This window comes from Pimephales promelas, chromosome 1 (assembly GCF_988280905.1).
Source record: "Pimephales promelas chromosome 1, fPimPro1.hap1.1, whole genome shotgun sequence".
In the NCBI taxonomy this organism is placed as follows: Eukaryota; Metazoa; Chordata; class Actinopteri; order Cypriniformes; family Leuciscidae; genus Pimephales; species Pimephales promelas.
Window position 1 is genome coordinate 23,424,566 of NC_142769.1, and position 25,487 is coordinate 23,450,052.

Here is a 25,487-nt window from a genome sequence, read left to right on the forward strand (position 1 = left end):
ACAGTGAAATTTAACACAACAGTTAATAAAAAGGGGTGCGGGTTCGATATGTCTCATTATTCACTTAAGATTTGAGCCTGCATTATAGTTAAGCAGTCTCTGGAAAAATTGGTCATAAAAGGCTCTACAAGTCCATAACTCTCAGAGCATTAAATGAAAACATGTTTTTAATGTAAGATTCCAACACTTTCTTTTGACCCTTGATTATTTTACAAACTATTAGCCACATGTTTGTTGTTTGCATTTGCAAATGTCTTATATTATTGAGTTTTCATATTTTGGAAAAAACAAATTATTGTGTGTATATACAACGCATTCTCATCCCAAGGCGTCACATATTGATGCTTTTGCCAAAGCGTATACATCCAACGCACATGGCACCCTTTAGCATCAATATAACACACTTCGGTTATGGGTAGGTTTAGGTCTGAGGTAGGGTTAGTGTTAGACCACTAGGGGGCGCCTTCTGGCCCATATATATCTGCGTCTCATATTTACACTAAAGGGTGACGTGTGCGTTGGATGTATACGCATTGGCAAAAGCGTCAGTATATGACGCCTTGGGATGAGAACGGGCTGGTGTGGTATTCCCTATGTTATGGGAACCAAATGTCCCCCACAACACAAGGATAGTAATACCAGTAAATTTTGACCATATGGGGATAAATTTTGACCTTTTTATGAGGGAACACAGCTTAGGCTATAAATCACAATTAAGTCTTGAATATCTAAAAATGCAGAATATTTGGGTAGGGTTAGTGTAAGGGGACAGTTTAGTATAAAAACCATTATGTCTATGGAATGTCCCAATAAAGAGAGAGAGAGAGCATGTGTGTGTGCGTCCCTGTGTCAAATTCTGAAGACTCAAATAATTGCCGCATGCAGGCGTAAATTACATTTTAAAATATTTTACAAAAAAACAGTTGAATGCTATCAATTATCTTTCAGTAGAAAGAATTGGTTGGTTGCAAAAAAATACAATCACATCATTAACAAGTACATGTCTTTATTATTTCATGCAGGGTCAGAGACTGAAAAAGAAAGTAAAGTAGGCCTAAATTAAGTTCTTGAGACGTTGCTGCAATGAACCATTGTAACTGTGCTAGAATGTTTATCAGATATAACCATGAATATAATTACTAACAACAGGATCACTCAATTCCCCAACATGTGCGGCCCTCCCCAAGGGTCCTGTAGCCCACCACTAACACTGTACTGTAGGCTATAATTAATAAGAAACATTATAAAAATGAATCTAATGATTAATGCACACAAATGGTTTCCAACTTAGAACAGAAGAAAGTGTCAACTAACAAAACACAGTGCAAGTTAATCATGAACAAAATGTTATTCCTTCAAAGCTGCAAGTGCCGGAATATCCCTCCATCCAGTTCATCTCGGTGCTCATTCCCGTACATAAATCCGTGTGCACACCACATCGTCGGCCCCAAAGGTCTGAGCAATGAAGACAAACAGACAGAGGATGCCATGAACTCAGTCATTCTTTCAGTGTTATTCACAGTTCATTTCGTTTGCCATGATTCATTTGCAGTCATTAAGACACCCTTAAAATGAAGGTACAAAAGTTCTTTTATGTTTAACTTTTGTATGAAATTGTGCATCACTGAAATGCTTTGACCCATGTATTGATCGAATTAAGAGGAAGTGCCTCTGCCATTTACGAGTTTGAAAATCACACCAACACAGAACTAGAGCAGCTGACAACACCATACACCATCTGCGCTCCAGAGACGGAAGAGAGCAGGACCACCTCACACACTCTTTTAAAAAATGGTCTTAGGACAGGCCATCTGGTGTGTGTGCGGCGGTGCCGTGGGAGACATTAGAGAGAGGAGTGTCAGGCCCCTACACACCGCCAGCATTCCTACATGTAACATGATCAATTAGACACATTTGCAAAGTATTTTCTGGGTCACTGCCAGTAACTTTGCTCCATGATGCCAGCTTTTTGGTAACGTGTGGCCATTTTTACACAAAACACACACGCATTAATCATTCGGGTAAGGAAAAACAGATAGAGATGAAGGAAAGTTTAAGTGAGCCATTTATAATGAAGAGAGAAGACAAATGGTTTATAAGAATAACACATTCATTTCAATAAACAAAATCACAAATACCATTGCGTATGCATCGAGACATTTTTAAAATAAGCTGCAGTTGGTCAAACACTTTGGCATGATTATTCAGCTCGTGACAAAACAGCTGGTCATGAATGGAAAGATATGAGTGGAAAGAAATTGTGATGTGAGCCGGCTGCATCACCATTTCACTGCCCTGCCTAATAAGACACAGATGTGACTTCAACAGTAGTTAGTTAACATGAGTTAATGTGTTAACTAACGTGATCTAACTATGAGCAATACATGTGTTACAGTATTTATTAATCTTTAAATAAATGTTAGTTAATAAAAATACAGTTGTTCATTGTCTTGCATCATGTAATGCCACCAACTGTGTCAAGGTCCATTAGCGCATTAATGTAGACCAAAAATAAGAGTTGTGCTGTTCCAGCGTATTTCCCTGTTGAGGTCATTTATTTAGCAATAACTTTCCATGAATAGGAGTACATAGGGCCTGAAAGGGTCTCTTAAATCACTTTTTCAACAGACGTGCATTCCAGCATTAAATATAATGCGAAGACAAAAGAATAAATGCATACATAAATAAAATACACACATACAAGTAATATAAAACTATGCAAAAATAAGTAAAAGAGCTGCGAATTTAGCTGTTACTCAGTATATTTTTTAGTACACCAGGGTGACAAGGAACATGAAATTGTCTAGCTATGACAAATATGTATGATAAATATAAATGATAAATGTATGATAAATATTCACAAGAGTACAAATATGAGGAATCACAAAGGCCAAATTCCCTTAATCATTCTTCACAATGAGTGAAACCAAAGAATATAGATCTGATGTGCAGCAAAAGATTGTTGAGCTTCACAAACAATAGAAAATAAGTGACTGTAAGAAAATAACTTAAGTATTGAAAATCCCGATTTCCACCATCATGGCAATTATTAAGAAGTTCCAATCAACTAAAGATGTTACGAATCTTCCAGGAAGAGGACGTGATGCTTGGTGAGGAGGAGAGTTTGAGTGGTCAAATCAACATCTCCAAATCCCCCAAAACAAACATCCCCAAAACCAAACTCCATATTCATTTGTCAGACACAACTGGAACTTCAATAGGGCCCTGACTCTATAGTCCGATTAAACTAAAAAAGAGCTTTTTGGAAACCCAGAAGATTGGTAGATAGCGCTTAGCACAAGTGAACACACCCATGCTAAAGGTGATTAAAAAGAGGAATTTAAAAAATCATCTTTTGGAAATTGATCTTAATGCCTTCAGAAGAGCCTCTTTTTTCTGAAACAGAAAAAGTTATAGGAGTTTTTGAAAATGTACAATGTTAAAAAAATATATATATTTTTCATATTTTTTTTATTTTACTCCTCTATGAGGGTCGCCATATTGTTACGTCATGTTTCTACCGTAACCGAACGCGAACAAACAGCGAACGCCTTTCAACACTACCTCACCTTGAAAGAAAAGCAGCAGGAAGCTGGAAGCTAGCCATAAACACCGTGAGTAGTGACTTTTCCCTTTTTGAGTGGTGTAAAATAAATATGTAGTTGGCATTGTTTCATGTAACTTAGTTCTCCCTCGCTGTGTTATGGGTTAGTTCTGTGGGGATACATGTGCTGGTTACGTTTGTGAAATAATCAGCTGATTACTATTATTTTATTAAATTAACGTTATATCTCTTCTTACTATGGCTATTCTCTGCTGTCTCAGCCGACGAGATGTTTAGCAACCGTAGCTTCTTCGAAAGAGAGGGGTGAGCAGTGGGCTGAGCCCTTAGTGCAAACATGCTGCAAACTCGCAACCGAACCGCTAGATGTCGCTAAAAATCCCACACTGTAAGCCTTGTCTGTGATAATCACAAATAGTTCTCACAACAAAAATATGATGTTTGTGCCAGTGTTGTAGTCGAGACCACCTCACCCGAGTCCGAGTCGAGACCGAGATCAGAGAGAGTCGAGTCCGAGTCAAGACCGAGTCCATAGAGAGTCGAGTCCGAGACCAGAGACGGTCGAGTCAGAGTCGAGACCAAGACCAGTGAGGGTTGATTACCTAATTTACTTTTATTTACTTAGAGAAATCCTTTTTTTTTTTTACTGAATTTACTTAGAGTTTAAAAAATATGATCAGTTTAGGGTAAAAAGGCCACATAGTAGGTGGTGTTAAAAGTAATTTTATTACAATTTTTCATGTGCAGTTGCGCATTAGAAAATCACCAATCACTGGGCGTGTCATTCAATTTAAAGAAATATTTTATTAACATACATTAATAATCATGAAAAATATTTTGAATTGAACTCGAGTGGACTCGGGAATAAGTCCGAGTCCTAAAAAAAAATGTTCGGGTACGAGTCAATTCCGAGTCCAAATGCACACGAGTCCATGACAAGACCAGACCATTAAAATATGGTCTCGAGACCGAGTCCGAGACGAGTCCGAGTCTCGAGTACTACAACACTGGTTTGTGCTTCTAATGCTTTGAAAAAAAAGTATTGGCATACTAAAGTGTACTGCATTTTGCTGAAGAGGTTACTGAATAAAGCATAGTGAGTGAATTCAAAATCGGGCCTCGGTCATAACTTGTGTTATATGGAGCCCTTGTGAACTTCTAAGTTTGGCCTACACATATCAAACTACATATAAATAAATAGCATGAACTTTATGTCATGGCATGACTTTCAGCAAAATTGCAGAAGATCCAGGTGATCTGCTGCTACTGTGTTAGATAGCTTTACTGAATGCTCATTTTCATGGCACATATTTTCAGTGACCCATGTGAAGAATGGTAAAAAACATTTCACAGTGTTTCACCATCACAAGTCTTTACTAAATCCGCTTTAAAGTTTACAACAGATACTTGAGCGAAAGAGGAAGGCATTTGATGTCCCTCAGGGGCAGCAAAGTCAGTAATAAAACCTCCTCAGTTATAAGGCCAGTTTACTGTTGTCCATCTGGCCTATAAAAGACAGAAGGCCAGATGTTTACCCAGTGTTGCATTTTTTCAATTTTTTTTTAAATTTATTCCAAGCAAATAAATGAATTTGAGCAGATTATCACGGGTGTTAGTAATCGCCAAGCAGATTGAAACACGCAGCCTTCGGCTCAGAATAAAGGGTGCCAGACACAGAATGAATGATTTTTAGTTGTGTTGATGGAAAAGTTCCTCACCAGGATGAGTTCGTTCCCTCTCAGCTCTCGTGTCCAGTACGTTTTAGGGCCCTTACCATCCACAAGGGTTTGCGTGCAGGTCATCTTGTTCTCTGTCTCCCATGTGACCAGGCTCTGTGGACAATTACAGTCTAATGGTAGTCTTTTGAAGATGCACGTCTTTATCTACATCTACAGTAGGCCTACTCTGGAAAAAAAAAAGTTATTTCCAGGGAAGAACATTCAAATTACTCTCAGATGAATTCTTTGGCCATTTGCATTTGAATTATGATCTCCATTGAATGTTGAAACCTCTTAGGTCATTGATTTGAGGGAGTGAATCATAAGTAATAGGCTGAGGAGAGATGTCCACCACCGCTATACATATAACCTCTACACACATTCATCTGTATTACTCACCCTCTCTGCTTGACTAAAATCTAGGATGACTAAATACAGGTTTTATTTCATGTTTATTATGCCAGATAGCCCCTGCCGAATATCTAAATAGAAAATGCCTGGGTGTCGATTTATGTCAAAAACAGATGTTTATTTTGTGCCAGGTCTGTGGTTACTTTTATTTGCCCGTTAAATGGCAGCAGTCATAAAGGTTAACTTGTTAAAAGGGATTTCCAGCACATGACAGCTCGGCCTGCAACCGCCGATTGCCCTTTCAGCAGCCTCTGATGGGTCGACAGGCTCAGAAGGAAAACTCAGTGCCCTCACGAAAAAAACACATCCTGTCATATCAGTGCTCATCAGTTGCACACATTATCTTATGGAGTGCTAATGTGCAACCGCTTGAGTCAGAATCCCCTCAGATCCAATTAAATCCAGGAGATTAAAGGTAGAAGACATAAGGGTGACTGAAACTAGTCTAGATAAGCCTGCAGTATTGCTTTGATGCGCTTGTGTGTCCTGTAATCTAATTTAACAAACTATCTGTGACCTTAATAACAGGTGAAAGAATTTGGTTTTGTTCTTTTGTTTTAAATAAATCTCGAATGTTCAGCAAGGCTGCATTTATTTGATGTATTCTATTTAAAATGTAATTTGTGGCTGTGATGTCAAAGCTGTATTTTCAGCATCATTACTTCAGTCTTCAGTGTCACATGATCCTTCAAAAATCATTTTAATATGCTGATTTGCTGCTCAAGAAACATTTGAGTAACACTTTACAATAAGGTTCATTAGTTAACATTAGATTATGTGTTAACTAACGTGATCTAACAATGAGCTATACATTTGTTACAGTATTTATTAATCTTTGGTAATGTTAGTTAATAAAAATACAGTTTGTTCATGTTACTTCACGGTGCATTAATGTTAAAAAATACAACCTTTGATTTTAATAACGTACTAGTAAATGTTGAAATTAATAGAAACTAAGAAATTCAACTTAATAAATGCTGAAGAAGTATTGTTCATTCTTAGTTTATGTTACTAATTAACCTAATTGTAAAATGTTACCATGTCTTGTTATATAATTGTTGAAAACAGATGTGCTGTTTACTATTTTTGTGGAAACCATGATACATTTTTTTTTCAGGACTCTTTAATAAATAGAAATCTCTATTTCAAATATTTTGTGATATTACACTCTAAAAAATGCTGGGTTGTTTTAACCCAGCTTTGGGTCAAATATGGACTAACTCAGCCGTTGGGTTAAATTTTTACATTACATTTTTAACCCAACATTTCGGGTTTGTCCATATTTGACCCAAAATTGGGTTAAAACAACCCAGCATTTTTTAGAGTGTATAAATGTCTTTGCTGTCAAATTTGTTCGATTTAATGTATAGCTGAAAAAAAAAATACTGACCCCAGACTTTAGTGCTTTTTACAACAGTATCACTCTTAAAAGAAAAGGTTCTATATAGAACCTTAAAAGGTTCTATCAGCGCTATGTATTTGGAACCCCTAAAATGTTCTATACAGAACCCTTTTTAAGGATTCAATAATAAGAACCCTTTAGGAAAATGGTTCTATGATTATCATTCATTTATCAATTGTTTTTTTTTTTTTTTTTTTTTTTTGCCCTTTCCGGATTAAATATTTCATATTATTGACAAACATCAAGACCCTAAAATGTATTTATAAATGCATGTGAATGATCACAAAATTCAAGATTTGGGGGTTAGAAAATGTATATATTTATATCATTTTATGTAGTTAATCAATATCACACGAAGAGTGCCATTTCAGTTTTTCTCCTCCAAAAATCAGCATGATTAAAATGTGATATTAAGTTACTTTTAACAGTTTCATAAACAATAATTTAATTAATAATGTAATTTATGAGTTAATAACGAGTTAATTCAGAAAAACAGAGCAAAACCTTTTTTTCTCACGAAAAATTAACTCATTAATTCATCAAAAAAAATTCTCATGAAAAATTAACTCATTAATTCAGAAAAACAGAGCAAAAACTTTTTTTCTCACAAAAAATTAACTCATTAATTCAGAAAAACAGAGCAAAAACTTTTTTTCTCATGAAAAATTAACTCATTAATTCAGAAAAACAGAGCAAAAAAAATTCTCATGAAAAATTAACTCGTTAATTCAGAAAAACAGAGCAAAAAAAAATTTCTCATGAAAAATTAACTCATTAATTCAGAAAAACAGAGAAAAAATATTTTCTCATGAAAAATTAACTCATTAATTCAGAAAAACAGAGTACATTTTTTTTTCTTCAAGTGAATGCAATACTACGGAGCCCCTCTAGTCCCACTTTGGTAAAAAAAAAAATTAATTATAACTATCTTGTGGCCTCAAGATAGTAACTCGTGGCCTCAAGATAGTAACTCGTGGCCACAAGATAGTAACTCGTGGTCTCAAGATAGTAACTCGTGGCCTCAAGATAGTAACTCGTGGCCTCAAGATACTAACTCTATCTTGAGGCCACAAGTTACTATCTTGTGGCCACGAGTTACTATCTTGAGACCACGAGTTAGTATCTTGAGGCCACGAGTTACTATCTTGTGGCCACAAGTTAGTATCTTGTGGCCACTAGTTACTATCTTGAGGCCACGAGTTACTATCTTGTGGCCACTAGTTACTATCTTGTGGCCACTAGTTAGTATCTTGTGGCCACGAGTTACTATCTTGAGGCCACGAGTTACTATCTTGTGGCCACAAGTTAGTATCTTGTGGCCACGAGTTAGTATCTTGTGGCCACGAGTTACTATCTTGAGGCCACGAGTTTCTATCTTGTGGCCACGAGTTACTATCTTGTGGCCACGAGTTAGTATCTTGTGGCGACGAGTTACTATCTTGTGGCCACGAGTTAGTATCTTGAGGCCACGAGTTACTATCTTGTGGCCACAAGTTAGTATCTTGTGGCCACAAGTTAGTATCTTGTGGCCACGAGTTACTATCTTGAGGCCACGAGTTACTATCTTGTGGCCACGAGTTACTATCTTGTGGCCACGAGTTAGTATCTTGTGGCGACGAGTTACTATCTTGTGGCCACGAGTTAGTATCTTGAGGCCACGAGTTACTATCTTGTGGCCACAAGTTAGTATCTTGTGGCGACGAGTTACTATCTTGTGGCCACGAGTTACTATCTTGAGGCCACGAGTTACTATCTTGTGGCCACGAGTTAGTATCTTGTGGCGACGAGTTACTATCTTGTGTCCACGAGTTAGTATCTTGAGGCCACGAGTTACTATCTTGAGGCCACGAGTTACTATCTTGAGGCCACGAGTTACTATCTTGAGGCCACGAGTTAGTATCTTGAGGCCACGAGTTAGTATCTTGAGGCCACGAGTTACTATCTTGAGGCCACGAGTTACTATCTTGAGGCCACGAGTTAGTATCTTGAGGCCACGAGTTACTATCTTGTGGCCACGAGTTAGTATCTTGTGGCCACGAGTTACTATCTTAAGGCCACGAGTTACTATCTTGTGGCCACGATTTAGTATCTTGTGGCCACGAGTTACTATCTTGAGGCCACGAGTTACTATCTTGAGGCCACGAGTTAGTATCTTGAGGCCACGAGTTACTATCTTGAGGCCACGAGTTACTATCTTGAGGCCACGAGTTACTATCTTGAGGCCACGAGTTAGTATCTTGAGGCCACGAGTTACTATCTTGTGGCCACAAGTTAGTATCTTGAGGCCACGAGTTAGTATCTTGAGGCCACGAGTTACTATCTTGAGGCCACGAGTTACTATCTTGAGGCCACGAGTTACTATCTTGAGGCCACAAGATAGTTATGATTACATTTTTTTACCAAAGTGGGACTAGAGGGGCTCCGTACAATACGCCTCCGTACAATATAAATATTGATCACAACAAAAGAAAACCCCGAAGCTGTTTTACCTTGCACTTCCGCCCATCCACGGTCTCTTCGTTGAACTCTTGTCCTATCTGGAAGTTGATTTCTGTGGTCCTCGCGGTAGTGGAGGTTTTAATGTAGAACTGTTCTCCGTTCTGACGGATCTCCACGTGTGGTTTGGAAGCTGCGGCACAGGCCACCTTCCTCAGCATGGCGTTCACGCCTACATTGCACAAAACATGCCAAATGTGTCACTTTGCTTATGTAAATGTTTTGAGCTCTATGCATTGAGACAGAGTGGATAAATGTCTCCAATTAAAATGATTATTATACGCAAAAAATAATCAAATAACTCCATGAGCATTCATCACTCTCGACTGTGCTGTAATTATCCACTTTCATATAATTCCCTAAAGACGGTATTTGCATCATTTATTTGTATCTGCTGCAATAGATACTGGGGAAAAGGGAATATCTGATCTGCTTTCATGATTTTAATGTGTCTGATGTTCATTTTTCCAAGCCATAACTGGGGCAAAGCAAGCATTCATGCAGCGGTGGTATGCCATTTTCTGCATAAATAGTTTGCAAGTGACCACAGAGTAGATTGTTATCAACAGATGTTGGAAATAAGGAGTTGTAATGACAGGGTGTTGACTGGAAGGAATGCCACGGCTCTTGGTCTTGTATAGTCCCTTCTTGGACAATGTTGAAATTCTAGGATTAATTGTACATTTTTGGCACAGGATTGTGGTGTAAACTATTAGGGTGAGTAACTGTTTGATCAGTTTCATAAATATTTCAATTCTCATTCCTCTCCATCCCAAAATTTCTCTCTTTGTGTTTGGAAACAATTTAGAGGCTTTTCTGGCATCAGTTTCACTCACCATTACTTTATTTTTTGATTGGAAAAGATGACATTTCTTAATATGCACACTTTTTTTATTAATACTTTTATTCAGAATGAAAGTGATTCAAAGTTACAGTTAAGGCATTTATAATTTTACAAAAGATTTCTGCATTTTAACCCTAAAACCGTATTCTGGACAAATGTCGGCAAAATAGTTTTTTTTTTTTTTTTTTTTTTTTTAAATACTTCTCTTGATCTGAGCGGTACAATACTTGGCTCCTTTTCCTAAGTTTGCCTCCTGAAAACACACAATTTTTCTTGACTCAATTCTACAATGTTAAGTGGGTGAAAAAAAAAACCTCCTTAATCTTGTATTTGGGTCAAAAAAGGGAACCCATAGAAATGAATGTGAAAAACTGTAATTTAGAGCATTCTAAAATAAGCCAAAATAAGACATCAGTTGACAGCAAAGTCACTTCATCTTTAGGTTTTAGCTCTAACAACTTATTGGAATCATATTTTAATGTAGTTGAAAAAAAAATAAAACATAAAAATAAGCACAATTTACATAGAAAATATGGTACTTTTTGAAGTAAATAAATTCAAAAATACCCCCAAAATAAAGAAGAGTACCAAAAATGGATAGACAAAACTTTATCGAAGACAGTGATATAACATTTATAATAAATACAAATTAGGATCACACCTGTGTCCTCTGTGCCCACATTTGTCCACCACAATTACAGGATTAAGGGCTTTAAAGTTAGTACGGTTTGAGGGCTACAGAAATGCTGTCCTTTTAAACCACAGTGTATCATGGTTTCCACAAAACTATTAAGCAGCACCACTGTTTTCAACATAAACAATAATAAGACAATAATAAAAACAATAATAATAATGTTTATTGAGAACTGAAGGATCATGTGGCACTGAAAACTGGACTAATGATTGTACATTATTAGTTTTAACTCTATTGTTAATCAAATAAATGCTGCCTCTGTGAACATTAAAATCGTCTCTCAGAAACATGGTAGTGTAAAGTAGTTGAATGGTAGTGTAAAGTTCTGAACAAACTTTGACCAAACCATATTTGCAGGGGGCCTCATAAAATGGTTATTGGTATTAAGCCATTAGATTTAATTTAATTTTGAAGAAAAGAGAAATCCACTGAGTGGGTGCATTTTCGTGCCCTTGCTAAATCTCTTGCACTGTCTCTCTAGCTTTGAGAATTTGAATACGAATCCAGGCAACACATGCTGTCAAAGAAACAAAAGAGACTGAAGAAGCAGTCCAACAGCCCGAAAATAATTGTGATTTACTCTTCACACTAGTTAATCCATGAATATGCTATTGAAGACGAAACAGCATCAGAAGAGAGGATCCTGGACGCGGCCTAAACAACAGGATAAAATAGTCTAGTGATCACCTACAACACACGCATTGAAGGATAAACTGAGAGGATCGCTTACCAAGCGCTTTCAGGAGTTCTTCAAAATGTTCACTGCTCTTCATCTTCCAGGTTCCAGCAAAATTAGGCATCTTGACCTGTTAAAACTTAAAAAAAAACCCTTCTAAATCAAAATAGATCTCCAACCCTTTTTATTTTTTCAGATCTAAGAACTTGTCGGTGTCTCCCCGTCTCTTTTCTTGTTCTCTTTCTCACACGGTCTCTTCTACTGTCTCCTGGACCACTGCTGATAGCAAGCATCTGTGACGTACGTCAGTGGTCCCTCCCTCCCGCCCAGATGGATGTAATGGCTTACAGGAGCCATTCTCTAGCGCTTCTCATTCATCTCACATCCTTGAATTCATTGCTTTAATACTATCCGAGCTGTCGCATCTATTCTCATATAAAGCTCCTAAAGACTTTAAGAAGTCAGTTCACTCTTATAAAGTCTTTTCATCATTCTGCCAGTTCTGCAACCTTTGGATGAATATAAATGTAAGCAATAGGTTTCATTTTCTGCCCGTGCATTTTTAAAAAACCATTCCGAAGTGCTGAATGTTAATTATTTTTCACGAATATATGCGACTGTTGAAGTTGTGAGTGTATACTCAAGGATCTGCATTAGATTGTCAATTTGTTTCTCTTTTAAACGACCTACAGCTCATTTTAAAAACAACCATCAACACATTTCCCATGAAGACCCATTCATCCCGGATCCTGCCTCCCAAGAGGAGAAGGACAGGAGCCCCAGGAGAGAAAGAGGGGCCCCAGGCTGAACTCCTCCCTCCCCTGCTCGACAGTCTGATTTGTTCCTGTCCCGATGTTGTTTCATTTATCTCATTTGACAAAGTGCCTTTGAGACAGCGGTTGATAATTAATGTAAAGAGAGGGCAGAGAGCACTCTGTCATTTCTCCAGGAAGTCTCCCGGAGAAGGGGACGGACCCATCCACTCGCTCGCACACCCTCATCAGCCACTGTTTGTCCCATCAATCAATTGATTTGGTATGGGCCTTTAGATTATGCTGTTTGTGAATGTATCTTTTCTCTCTTTTGTTTTTATAAGGCCCTGGTGAATGTGCCAATGTGTGGTCCTTGATATAGACCACGCTATGCCAAGACCATCATGTGGAGGGCAATTGTTCCTCAAAAACCTGCAGAACGTTTAAAGTTTGCAATGTATTGTGACGTGTTATTGCAGTAACAGTGGACTGTTGCTTTTCAGTACTTTTATTTCACTTTACAATAAGCTCTCATGAGTTCATGTAATAACTAACAAGAAGTAACAAAAAGCAATTCATTAATCATTAGTGATACTAAAATTTAAATGAATCATTTGATGCAATGCTCTTATATTGTGTACATGTTACACTGAACTTAATTATACATTTTAATCAACTACTATAATTGCATTGTTAAGCCTTCCCTCACACCGGTCTGTAACCCAGTTAAGTTAAAACTAACTATCCGACCTCAATAGCGGCAAGTGTTTTACAAATTCAACACGAACACAATAAGTACATCCAAGTTAAAAACCTAATATAAAGTGTGACTGATGCAACTTTTGATGTTTAAAATGTATTGGTAAATGCTGAGATTAACATTAACAAAGATTAATAAATGCTGTAGAAGTATTGTTAATGTTTTAATTCATGTTTTCAAATGAAAGTTTTCATCTTCCCTTTTGTCTGTTTAACAACCTAGATTTTAAAAGCTTCCCATCAGGGCTCAGATGGACCTGGTTTGAGGTCATACCAGATCAAATCACAAATCACCAATCGACGTTCACTAATGGAGAACATCCATCACCGTCCAGCTTAGCAAAAGAGACATGGCCTAGTGTGACAACACCCTGTCCACTGATGTCATAGATATAGAGACCCCCAGACTCATTAGGGTATCTATTATGCTCAGTCATTTTTCACTCAGAAACGTACCTAATGGAAGTCACTCCCAGTGGGACAGTATGCGTCAATGCCCTGGGCGTCTGACTATGAAGAGCAGTACATCAAACTCTCGTCCATCTGATCTTTGCTTGATCATTTATCTATGTTGACTAATCAGTGATTGAGTCTTTAGACCTCAGCCTGCAATCTTCCCATCCAACACTATCTCACGACCAATTCGTACGAATTCGACGCATGATTAAAAAGTGGCTAATTTGTACTAATTCGTACGACCTCACTCGTACTAATTCGTACGATTTGTCTAAACCCACGTGATGGTTAAGTTTAGGGGCGGGGTAAGGGGTAGGTCATTCGTACGAATTCATACGAATTGGCCAATTCGTAAAATATGTACGATTTAGCAATATCGTATTAATTCGTACGAGTGAGGTCGTATGCATTGTTACGAATTAGCCACTTTTTAATCATTCGTCGAATTCGTACGACTTGGTCGTGAGATCGGGTTGTCCCATCTCCCATGCTTATCATTGAACGTTTCTCTCAGCAGTATTCTTTCATTAAGATTGATTTGGTAACACTTTAGAATAAGGTTTCATTTAGTGTGCCAATGTTAAGATTCGTAAAAACGGTCTTTGATGTGGTGCCACATCAGGGTTTAAGCACGTGTATACGCACTTTTCCATGTTGGCAAGGGTATCTAGAAATCGAAGCAATTCTTGCCGCTTGCCATTCTCAAGTAAAGGATTTGGACGCGGGCTGATGTCATTCTATATGCTAATGACATTAATTGGCCGGCATTTATAAGGTGGAGATCTGAAACCATTCAGCTGTGCACAATTTCAAGATCATTTGTGAGATTTCACATCTGGAAGAGAGACGTATGCACTTTTTTTGTGCATATGTTCGTTCTCTGATTCACATGTACGCACATTTGGTTTCTACGCAACATTTTATGAATGAGGCCTATTGTCTCCCAAAAGAAAGGACCGATTCTAAACTGACTGTAACATCCTCCAAGATTAGGTTCGTTACACATTTGCATAAAGCCAGCCTTTGTTCTTCATTGGCTGCCCACAAGGAACGTCTACTTTGACCCGCCCTCAAACACTGCAGTTGCTGAGGCTTAAAAGAGTTTGGTTAGTGTTGTCGACGTGTCGAGAAGCTGTTTTCTGTTCTGGAAAAGCATATCCACTTTGCATGCACTTGTAAGGAAGAATTAGTCTCAAATTGATACGGTAAAACTGATACCCTCGTTACTGTTTGTTTCACTGTGGATAGAAGCGTTGAGGAGTGTCTGGAGGGGGAATTCAGATTAGGAAATGGCCATAGAGTTTCTGACACGCGCTGTTAGCAGCCGACCAATCACAACAGACTTGGATATCTTACCAAAGAGAGCAGAAAAGAGGGGTTTAGAGACCAAATCCTTTATCGAACCGTTTCAGACAGTGTGAGAAAAGAGGTGATCCTGAAATGTACTGTATATTATGAGAAAATTCTATTCTAGCAGACCTGCAAAACAAAAACATAAACCTTTTAAAATACCTTTAAACAAGTAAATAATTTTTTTTTAATAAATGTAAATATGACATTATTGTAAAAAATAAATATTTTATAGACAAAATAGCACACCGGCTAATAAATATTTTTTTATACTTTTTGCAAGTATCGATAGTGTGCGGGATTCCCATTTGTTTTTTATAGAACAACAAGTATTAAATAGTAAAAAAAAAGATAATATATTTTCATAAATTGTGTTTAATGTGAAAGGACAGTAATGCTCTTTTCAACGGTCCATTGTCGCTGCGGGCGCAAGATAGTGGTTTTGGCCGCAGTGATGAAGTCTGCGCCATTGTGTTCTGGCTGAGACATTGATCATTGGCAGCACTTTCCTGGCCTGAGGGTGGAGACCCTATCACAGCATTAGTTAATCACAGCTGCATGTTGCACCCCAATCACAAAATTTTGCAGCTAGCATGCTGATAACAGGCCATTGTTCTATTATGATTTAATTATATGCATTCAAATCTAGGGAAGCGTGCATATATAAGTGAATAAATGCCATGCTGTGTGTTTTACATTCACTGTCAAAGTTTATATTTTTGGTAGTCTGGTGGTTTTGGTAGTCTGTATAAAAGTAGTCTGGTTTTTTCACAACTGAGCAAATAAACCTTTTGAGGTTGAGCCTAAACTGAAGGTTGCTCTGATCAAAATTTTAAAGCTTTCCAACTGACAGAAAAAAAATAATGAGATCTTGCAAACTTGGGATTCGAAATGTGTAATATCATTCCTTCCTCACCCCTAAAGTTTGATTTGAAGCACAACGCACCATCATATGAATGCAGCTGCAGGGAAACATACCTCGGGCTTTAGAGAAGCACTGCCCTGGCACTAATCATTAAATCAGAGCAGAAAGAAGCTCTACTGCCCAAAGACAAACACACTGTAGGGGGCAGCGCACTTGCCCTGAAATTGAACTAATGAATATACTCCTCCTAAATGGTCAAATCTTTGGTCACTTGCTTTGGTTTTCTGCTGCTGTGTTGAAGAGATAACAACCTATCAGTGCGCTGCATGCCATTGCTTGTGCATTTAGCTATATTTATGTTGTTGTATGATCTATGCAAAATAAACATTGCAGACATTGTCTCCCTAACTGCTTGAAATTAGTGGGAAATTATGTAATGAAAAAAACAATATATTTAAAGCATGAAGCAGAGCTGAACCAATGAAAACAAATAAGCAGTGAAAATAAAAAGTATGTTAATTTTCCAGCTCTAGAAATCATACTATTAAAATTAGGCTTTCTCATTTTTCATATATTCAAGATAAGATATGAGTTGTTTAGGAGGTGAATAAAAATAAAACCAGTTTATTTTGTATCATTTTAAATAATTTAAGTAATCTCGAGGCCACCTGATTGAGGAGTATAGTATTTGCTATATGTACTTAGATTAACAGCTATGCATGGATAGCGTTTCAGAAATTTACTCTGATACCTGTTGACATTGTGAATATTACATCATATTTGACATTTTATTTAAAATGATAAAAAAGTAATCAAAAGTTCTGAATTCTTTGCTCAGGTTTTTACTGTATTGATATTTGTATCTATACAATAAACTATTCATTTGTTGATGCTCACACAAATAAACACAGATTTCCCTATAGACAAGTTTAAATTATTCAAAGCTAATATTGATTTGCTGTCTGCCCTATAGCTGAAATGATATTACAATTAACCTGCAAGTAAAACACCACAGAAGAGCAGCAGTTGCTAAATATATAATTAGTATGATTGTCATGACTTTATCAGGCATGTCTATAAAACTAGAGCAGAGCATCCGCTAACTCTTTATAAGTGACTGCTCCCTAGTGGTGTCAAGTCGAAACACACAGCACGGAGTCCATGGCCATGATTGTTAAACGCTGTCCGGCAGTATACAGTTACGTTGCCAATGCAAAATTTATAGGTAAATAATAATTTGGAGGCCTTGCAAACAGCCAGCATATATAAGAGATATGGTAAATAAATAAAAAATCTTAATTGCCCCACAATTCACTCCACTTGCATCATATGTTTAAAACACTATTAAAGTGATAGTTCACCCAAACATTGTCATCATTCCCCCAATCAACAAAAGAATTGTAGCAGAAATGGCTTACAAGCAAGATTTGCAGTGAATAATGACTTTAATTCCAGTCAATTCCTTAAACCTATTGTATGCACAAGTATAATATGGATATTTTGATGTACTATTGTGATGCTAATTTGTCCATTTAGAGCTTGACAGTCCTAGGCCTTTTCCGCAGCCAAAAATCAAGCACGGACACAAAAGATGAGACAAAAAAATCACATATGGGACAATAATTTGCGTGGGGAACATCAAAATTCCTTTTCTAGACACCTTAATGATTACAAAAATCTAGGTTAAAAAAAATATATCTTTGGTGAACACCCCCCCCCCCCCTTCCAACCAGGCTATCCCTAATTCCCATTCACTTTCATTACATAAAAGCGAGCAACTCAAACATTTAGCTTATTGCCTCATGAGTCCCAATGAAGAAAGAAAAATAGCGTGACAGTAAGTAGGGTTGTCTGAGTACAGTTGAGACACTTTTTGCGTTTTGATCAAAAATAGATACTGAAAAGAAAGTGAATTTCCACATGACATGCCACATGACATTTCATTAGCTTGTAGACTAAGATATTATCAATCAATAATACCCACAAGTAGTCTATATTTTCCACAATTAGCTTATAAAAATAAGGTGTTTTTTCTTTTGTCTCAACTGTACCACATATGGGTACAGTTGAGACACCCACTTTTAATGATGTTAAAGGGACAGTTCACCCAAATTTTTTTTTTTTTTTTTTGGAAGTCAATGGGGATTGAGATCTGTTTGATTAAAACATTCTTCCAAATATCTTCCTTTGTGTTCAGCTGAACAAATAAACACATAGAGGTTTGAAACAACATGAGGGTGGGTGAATGATGAAAGAATTTTCATTTTTGGGTGAACTATCCCTTTAAAGTAACTAATCGTTCATCGCAAACATAATAAATTTATAAAACAGAAACAATATATTTTATGTAAATATATATTTTATATTTTAATTCTCACAAATATCAAATTTTATTTTCATTTGTGACTTATGCTGGTTAATTGCGACGTTTAGATGCATCCATTGTTCAAATTTACCACGATCAAAGAGGACACTAATATGCATGTGCACAGCAAAAATCACAACTTGTGCTTGCTGCACGCGCAAGTTATTTAAGGTGTCTCAACTGCACCTATGTCTCAACTGTACTCAGTCTACCATTTTCATATTTGGGAGAACTATGCTCTCAAAAACTTTCAAATGATACTAAAGTGCACACGGACATATATATATATATATATATATATATATATATATATATATATATATATATATATATATATAACTTTATACATTTGTAATCAGTTTTAGGTTTTCATTATCTTCAGCATAGGCTATCAAGAGATTCAAATATATTTACTCAGCTTTGGCAACTTAAAACATCCCAACACCAAAAAAAACAATGGAAAGCATATTCAGAGGAAAAACATGTACACATTAGAAGATCTAGTTACAATAAAAACTATACCTACTATGGATAAAATGCAATTTTGGGGACAGTCGAATGGAGTGTTTTCTCTAAATGAAATATCTTAAAAGAAATATTGTTTATATCCATCAGAATATAAACACCTGAAGACATTTAAAATACTTTAAATAAAACATTAAATCTGTTTGATCACATTCTTTTTAAAAACTCATTCAAGAAAGACTTTTGTGCCTCTTACACCGATTAAAAACCTGAGCAGCATTTTTTTCTTGACAGTAACAAAGAGCTCAAAAGCTGCATTATTATTAGCTAAAACATTTTTTTTAAATCACAATAATCACCCAAAAGTAACCAGCAGTGTCACACTGAAGCATCACAAGGCAAGAGATTTAAAAGGCAAAAATGAACAATAAGGGGGAGTGGAAGAGTATTAGGGCAGATGACAGACACTGTAAAGTTTCTATTTCTTTTTCACCAGTGTCGGGAGTCAACCAGCTCTGGTCGTAAGCTGAGCTTTTTTAGAGTTTCATAACCAACCACCATGACTATTGCTGTGGGCGTTGAGGATATGATGCGAGCAGAGAGGCCTTTGGTCATCCCCCAGAATCCTTCCTCTCTGATCAGCTGGTTAAAGGTCTCAATGACTGATGTCCTGCCCTCCACCTGCACAAACAAACCATCAGATAGTTAGGTGTCAGGTATTACATTCAGGAAAAAATTGTCCCCCAAAAAAAAAAAAAATGCTGAAAGAGAATTGTAGAAAGAGCACAAAAAAAAACAACTTAAAAATAACAGTATAATTATATAATGCCAAGTCAGTCTCATTGTGTTGGTTATCCGTGTTTATGCTACAGGGCTGTTGAATGCTTGATTCTGATTGGTTGAGAACGTTCTAAAGTTGTGCAATTATTTTCAGGGAAACGCACGGCTAAAGTAGTTTCAGGCAGGTTTGACTGCATTACAGTTCCATGTCACTGTGCGTAGTTAACTGTAATAACGGAAAATAGGATACAATTCATAACAAGAAAAAACATGCAGCCCCACGCGCTTGATCTGCAATTTCCGATGTCTAACTTCACAATCAATGGACACATACAGTTCATTTTTAATAAATAAAGTATGTGGCCTATAATAGAACTGAAACTGAATAGAAAATTAAACTGAATAGGCTATATAAATAAATGAATAGTCCTACTGCACAGATTTTCGTAATTATTCCTGATAATATAACAAATAAATAATTATTGGTAGGCCTACTTGTTAAAAGGGCTTTGTGTGTTTCATTTATTGGGTTATCTACTGTCAATTATAGAAAACAAGAATGAACAAATTAATTAAAACAAATTTAACTAGTAAATAAATAATAATATTGACGCACATGCTTTTCTCTCTCATTATTTCAACATCTCTCTCTCTTTTCCTCTCTCTAATAACTGCATAAAACCGGGACGCACTTAGGCCTACTAAGGCCAGTTATGAATGTAATTTGATACTTCTGACTGATCATTCCCAAACGCGTGTTCAGCGCATTCAGTTTGAGTTCACAGTCTGCATTCACAGTTGGTGTTTAAGACCCGCGACAGTCGATGGAAACAGTCGGTCTTCGAATATTTCAGCGAGTCATAAATGTATCCCCCATCATTCATTAGTCTGCTATCAGTGGCTCAAACATCCGTTATTACCTCTAAAATGACCTTTTGGAATTAGCAATGGAGGAATGTGATTGGATGCGTAAGAAATTAGTCCTACATACAAGAGCGTTTTAATGACAAAAACTTGACAAACATCTTGATATGCATCATCTGAACAATGTTTTGAGATGTGGTAACTGTAGTATAAGTGGGATAATTGACTTCAGGCCGAAAAATAATGCACACCCGAGGTGTAACAGCCACTCAGCTTTGCATCGTGACCGCATTACCACCTCGGGTGTGCATTATTTTTTGAAGAATTCAACGGCCTGAAGTCAATTATTCCTTATTTTGTAAACACACTCAGCCACTCGTACCAGCTATACATATCTGTTGTCTGATTTAATACTGAGTGCAAAGGAAATGACCTGAACCCGGGCCCTGATGACGTCCATGGGGTTGGTGACAGTAGAGGCAGTGGCGGCCGCCAGAGGTCCAGCCATTGCTTGCAGCACTAGATGAGGGCAGGTACTGGGAGCCATCTTAGACAACTGTTCTGTGGAGCCAGTAGGAGCCAATTAAACTTAATCTACAACAACTGGCATTATACGGCTCTTTAATGAGTCATATGGATTGCTAATGCTAACCCAAGACAGTTTGTGTCTATGTAATTTTGAACAGTTTTGTATTCTAACAATCAAAACATAAGCATTCAAAGCACATAATAGTGGCATTGGCACTCAAAAACACATATAGAGCTAGAACAAAGGTTTGGGTCGGGTAAGATTTGTTTGTTTTTTAATGTTTGTCTGTTATGCTCTCCAAGGATGCATTTAATTGATCAAAAATACAGTGAAAACAGCAACATTGTGAAATATTATAAAAATTTACATAAAACATTTTCAGTTTTAATACATGTAATTTATCCTTTTGATCACAAAGCTGAATTTTCAGCATCATGATCCTTTAGAAATCATTCTAATGCTGATCATTCAATAATACTGATTGGCTGCAAGGGGGAAATAATTATAATCTAATTATCAATGCTGAAAAAAAATTGGGTAACGCTTCCTTTTACAGTACAGTACTTACAGTGTACTTACCTAGAAAGTACTGGCTAATATAAGGTAAGTACATGGAACAGGGGTAGGTTCAGGGTTAGTACTAGTTATTACCCAGTAATTGTAGTTACTAAAATAAGTACATATACTGTAGTATTTACATGGGTAACTGGACTGTAAAAGGAAGCGTTACCAAAAATTGTGCGGCCTCATTTTTTGTGGAAACTGTGATTCATTTTTTTTTTTTTTTAAATTAGGTGTCTTTGATTAATAGGATGCTCAAAATAAAAGTATTTATTTAAAATAGAATTTTCTAAGCTGTGTCTTTGCTCTGTCACTTTTGAACAACTGCATGCATCTCTGCTGGATAAAAGTATTAATTTCCTCAGTAAAAAAACTTACTGACCCTAAACTTTTGAATGGTAGTGTATATTGACCCAAAAATGCAAAGCTTAAGGTCATTACAATGGTTACATTTCGTACCTGCATAGAAGTGGTAGAACGGCCACCAAACAGCACTATTGGGGATGTATGTGAGGAGAGATGCCACATATCCTCGGTAGAACCCACGAATGCCATCTGCAGCAAACATCTGCCCAATAATGTATCTCGTCTGGCCGAAAAATACAGAGTGCTTTGCTTCGGGTTTAATTTTAAAGCGGGTCAGATGCTCCCCTTGGCCCTGCATCATGAGGTGCTGTGATACGACATCTATGGGAACAGTAATGGTCTGGGCCACCAGTGACGCTGAGCCTCCTGCTACTAATGACTTTAGCGTATTGTCCTTAGAATAGTTGGAAACATATTTCCTTACCAGTTCGTAAGTGGTTATGTAAGCCTGTCCTGATATGAGTGTAAACGTGGTCACCACGAAGCCCCTGTAAAGTCCTCTAAGCCCTTCGGCTCTTAGAATCTTACAGAAGGCATCGTAGGTCCCAGTGTAGAGAGATTTCCCCTTCTGAACCTGCAGCCTGGTGCGGATCAGCGTGGCCGGGTAGACCGTGACACGGATGGCCATGGTCATGAATACTCCAAAGGAGTAGAACTTGCGTTTGTCCAAGTCCTCCCATTCTATGATCTGAATGTTGCGCTTCTGCTGCATGTTTCCTGCCTGCAGCGCCCAACATCCGTCCCAGGGCACCTGGGAAATAACAGGGGATGAATAAACATCTTCAAGGGACAAACTTTCTTTCTTCCGGGGAACACAAAAGTAGAGGCAGCATTGACAGCCTAAGTCACCATTCACTTCTAGTTTATATTTTACATCTATGAATTTTTTTCTCAGAATTGAAACATATAAACTTGCAATTGCAAGTTCTTAGTTCTTTATTATGAGATATAAACTAACAAATGTGAGAAAAAGCCATAATTGTGAGACAAAAAGTTACAATTACTTTTATTATTATTACTACTATTATTTTTATTACCTGGAGGAAACAAGTTTCCATAAGAAGAGGCTGAGTAAATGATGACTGAATTTTCATTTTTGAGTTAATCCTTTTAAATTTGAATAATTACAGGGATAGTTCACCCTAACATGGACATTGTCATAATTTACCCACCCACATTTTGTTCAAAACTAGTTTCTTTCTTCTGTTGAAAACAAAAGAAGATATTTTAGAGAATGATGGTGGTAACCAGACAGTAATAGCCATTGACTTCCATAGTGTGTTTTTATTTTACCTACCTACTATGGAAGTCAACGAGTGCCATCAACTTTTTGGTTACCAGCCATCCTCTTCAACAGAAGACAGAAAGTCATACAGGTTTGGAACCACTTGAGGGCGAGCAAAGGAGCTATCCCTTTAAACTAATACGGTCAAAAATTTCATGAGGATCTGGTCATCCAAATGCAAGGAACTTCTAAATAACAGTCTCTATATCAAAGCTGTATGATCCGAGAGAACAATAATAAAAAAATACTGAGACATTTCTCAAGATGTTATTTTATGTTGAAAAGTGGAATGAAAGTTATGTATGAAAGTGGAACGACATGAGAGTAAGCAAATGATGACTGAACATTCATTTGAACGGTCCCTTTAAGATTATTGTTTCTGATTGAAGCTGTAATAGTTTGCTCAAATAGTTCTTACAAACATCCAGTAAGCATTGTTTCTTTACAGAGCCACACAGCTAGTGTTCATTAGCTTTCAGTCAACATTCCTGAGCTAACTGCTGCAGGTTTTCTGTAACTCACGTTACCGGTGCTGGTGTTAACCACAGACTGCAACACAATATTTGTAACACAATACTGCTCTCTGATGTTATGTTCAGATAATCAGTGTCAGGGTCGACGAATCAGATAGTTCAGACGTTTTAATAACGCTTTAATAGCATATGTAACACGTTAACTTAGTGGCTAGTTAGCGCAAATCTCATGTGGCTCAATAGATTGCCGGGCTCAGCTTTATTATCTATGAGCTCAGCTTGGTTACACGTCAACAACACCAGTGAACGTCTTACCGTGCAGCAGAGATGATTCAGTCATATAGCATATTTAGGTTAACATTTGTGTACATGTTCAGCACAGGACAGTAGCAGACAGAGAGACGCTCACTGGACAGAATGGTAGATCAGGTCGGTACGGTAGTGAATGATGGTGATGTCGGCATATGACGCTGTCTGCGTCACTCCATTGAACTGACCAATCATAGCACGGTGATCTGCCTCTCCATTAAAGGTTAAAGTGCATCGACCGGGGTGTTGGAAAAACAAAACAAACAAAAAACATTGTCTTCATAAATATTTATGCATTTTATGTTCATGAGAAAACCGGCAAGTGTCATGATTCACGCGTTACTGATGTTTTAGTATGCTATTATTGTTATTTATGAATATAAAGCGCACCGGCTAACAGACTGGCTTGGTAACGTTACGTTGCAACCAGTCTATCTTACCTTCCATAAAACCATTGTGTTTCTACAAATGACCTCGATCAATGTCAGGTTTAAATCACTTAGTAAAAGCTAAGCAGGCATTCAATTTAAGAAATATTTGGTGAAATGACCTCCACAAAAGTGCGCCCATATTATATTTGGTTTCTTGTTCTTTATTTTGCAACTATATTTTGCTCATGCATTAATAACAAATGAACAATAACATCTGTGGACAAGACTTGAGATATTGAGTGATTTTACGTTATTTTTTCAATATTGTATTTGCAATATATGCCTCCCTTGGTTTTATAAGGTTTTATAAGAATATTTTGAATCCCCAGTTTTCTTACCTTGTGAATATGGTACATTTTGATGGGGAAAGGGAAAAGAAATGACAAACCTTCCTGTATTTTCATGATTTTGTGTGATTAATAAGTTTTAAATACTTCAAAGTAGAAAGACAGAAAACATATGCTCCCCTCTGTGATAAAATATTTGCTTTTTTTATTTGCCTCTTTTACATCTTTGAAAAACTCTATTCCATTTTATTTCTTGCTCATTTCAATTTTTTAAAGTATGGCTTTGGAAGTTGGTATGTTCCCTGTCTTGTGTTGTGAGAAAAATATGTAAAAATAATAATAATAATAATAATAATAAAAACCGACACGTTCATTAACAATTGATATCTCTTTGTGAGGAGTAAATCATGCATAATTAAAATTTCAGTATGTTCAATTATTTTAACTTTTCTTTATTTGTAGTTTTACTGAGAGACTGTCACTGACTGATTCATAAAATGCAAAACAAGTTCTTATTACAGCATGCAGGTGCAGGTGTTGCTATAATTCATTTTACATAGAGTGGCCACAGAGTACATGTGCTGGGGCGGCAGTGGCTCAGTGGTTCATGTGGGTTGTCTACGAACCGAAAGGTTGGTGGTTCAATCCTCGGTTCCACCTGACCAAGTGTCGAGGTGTCCATGAGCAAGACACCTAACCCCAGCTGCTCCCGACGAGCTGGATGGCGCCTTGCATGGCTGACACCGCCGTCGGTGTATGAAAGAGTGTATGAATGGGTGAATGTGAG

At 37.1% G+C, this 25,487-nt stretch overlaps 2 protein-coding genes across 2 annotated transcripts; both read right to left on the reverse strand.

Annotated features, from left to right (window-relative positions):
• Positions 1–1,024: 1,024 nt before the first annotated feature.
• crabp1b (cellular retinoic acid binding protein 1b) lies at positions 1,025–12,079 on the reverse strand. Its single transcript, XM_039658036.2, has 4 exons — positions 11,858–12,079; positions 9,583–9,761; positions 5,281–5,394; positions 1,025–1,455 (listed from the first exon to the last, which is right to left on the reverse strand). The coding sequence occupies exons 1-4, from the start codon at positions 11,925–11,927 to the stop codon at positions 1,405–1,407; spliced, it is 414 nt and encodes a 137-aa protein (XP_039513970.1). The 5' UTR covers positions 11,928–12,079; the 3' UTR covers positions 1,025–1,404.
• A 6,913-nt stretch (positions 12,080–18,992) lies between these two features.
• On the reverse strand, positions 18,993–24,127 carry slc25a44b (solute carrier family 25 member 44b). The gene is made up of 4 exons (XM_039658011.2): positions 23,989–24,127; positions 22,009–22,666; positions 20,893–21,020; positions 18,993–19,496 (listed from the first exon to the last, which is right to left on the reverse strand). Exons 2-4 carry the CDS (start codon positions 22,625–22,627, stop codon positions 19,305–19,307), a joined length of 939 nt encoding a protein of 312 aa, XP_039513945.1. The 5' UTR covers positions 22,628–22,666; positions 23,989–24,127; the 3' UTR covers positions 18,993–19,304.
• Between the last annotated feature and the right edge of the window lie 1,360 nt (positions 24,128–25,487).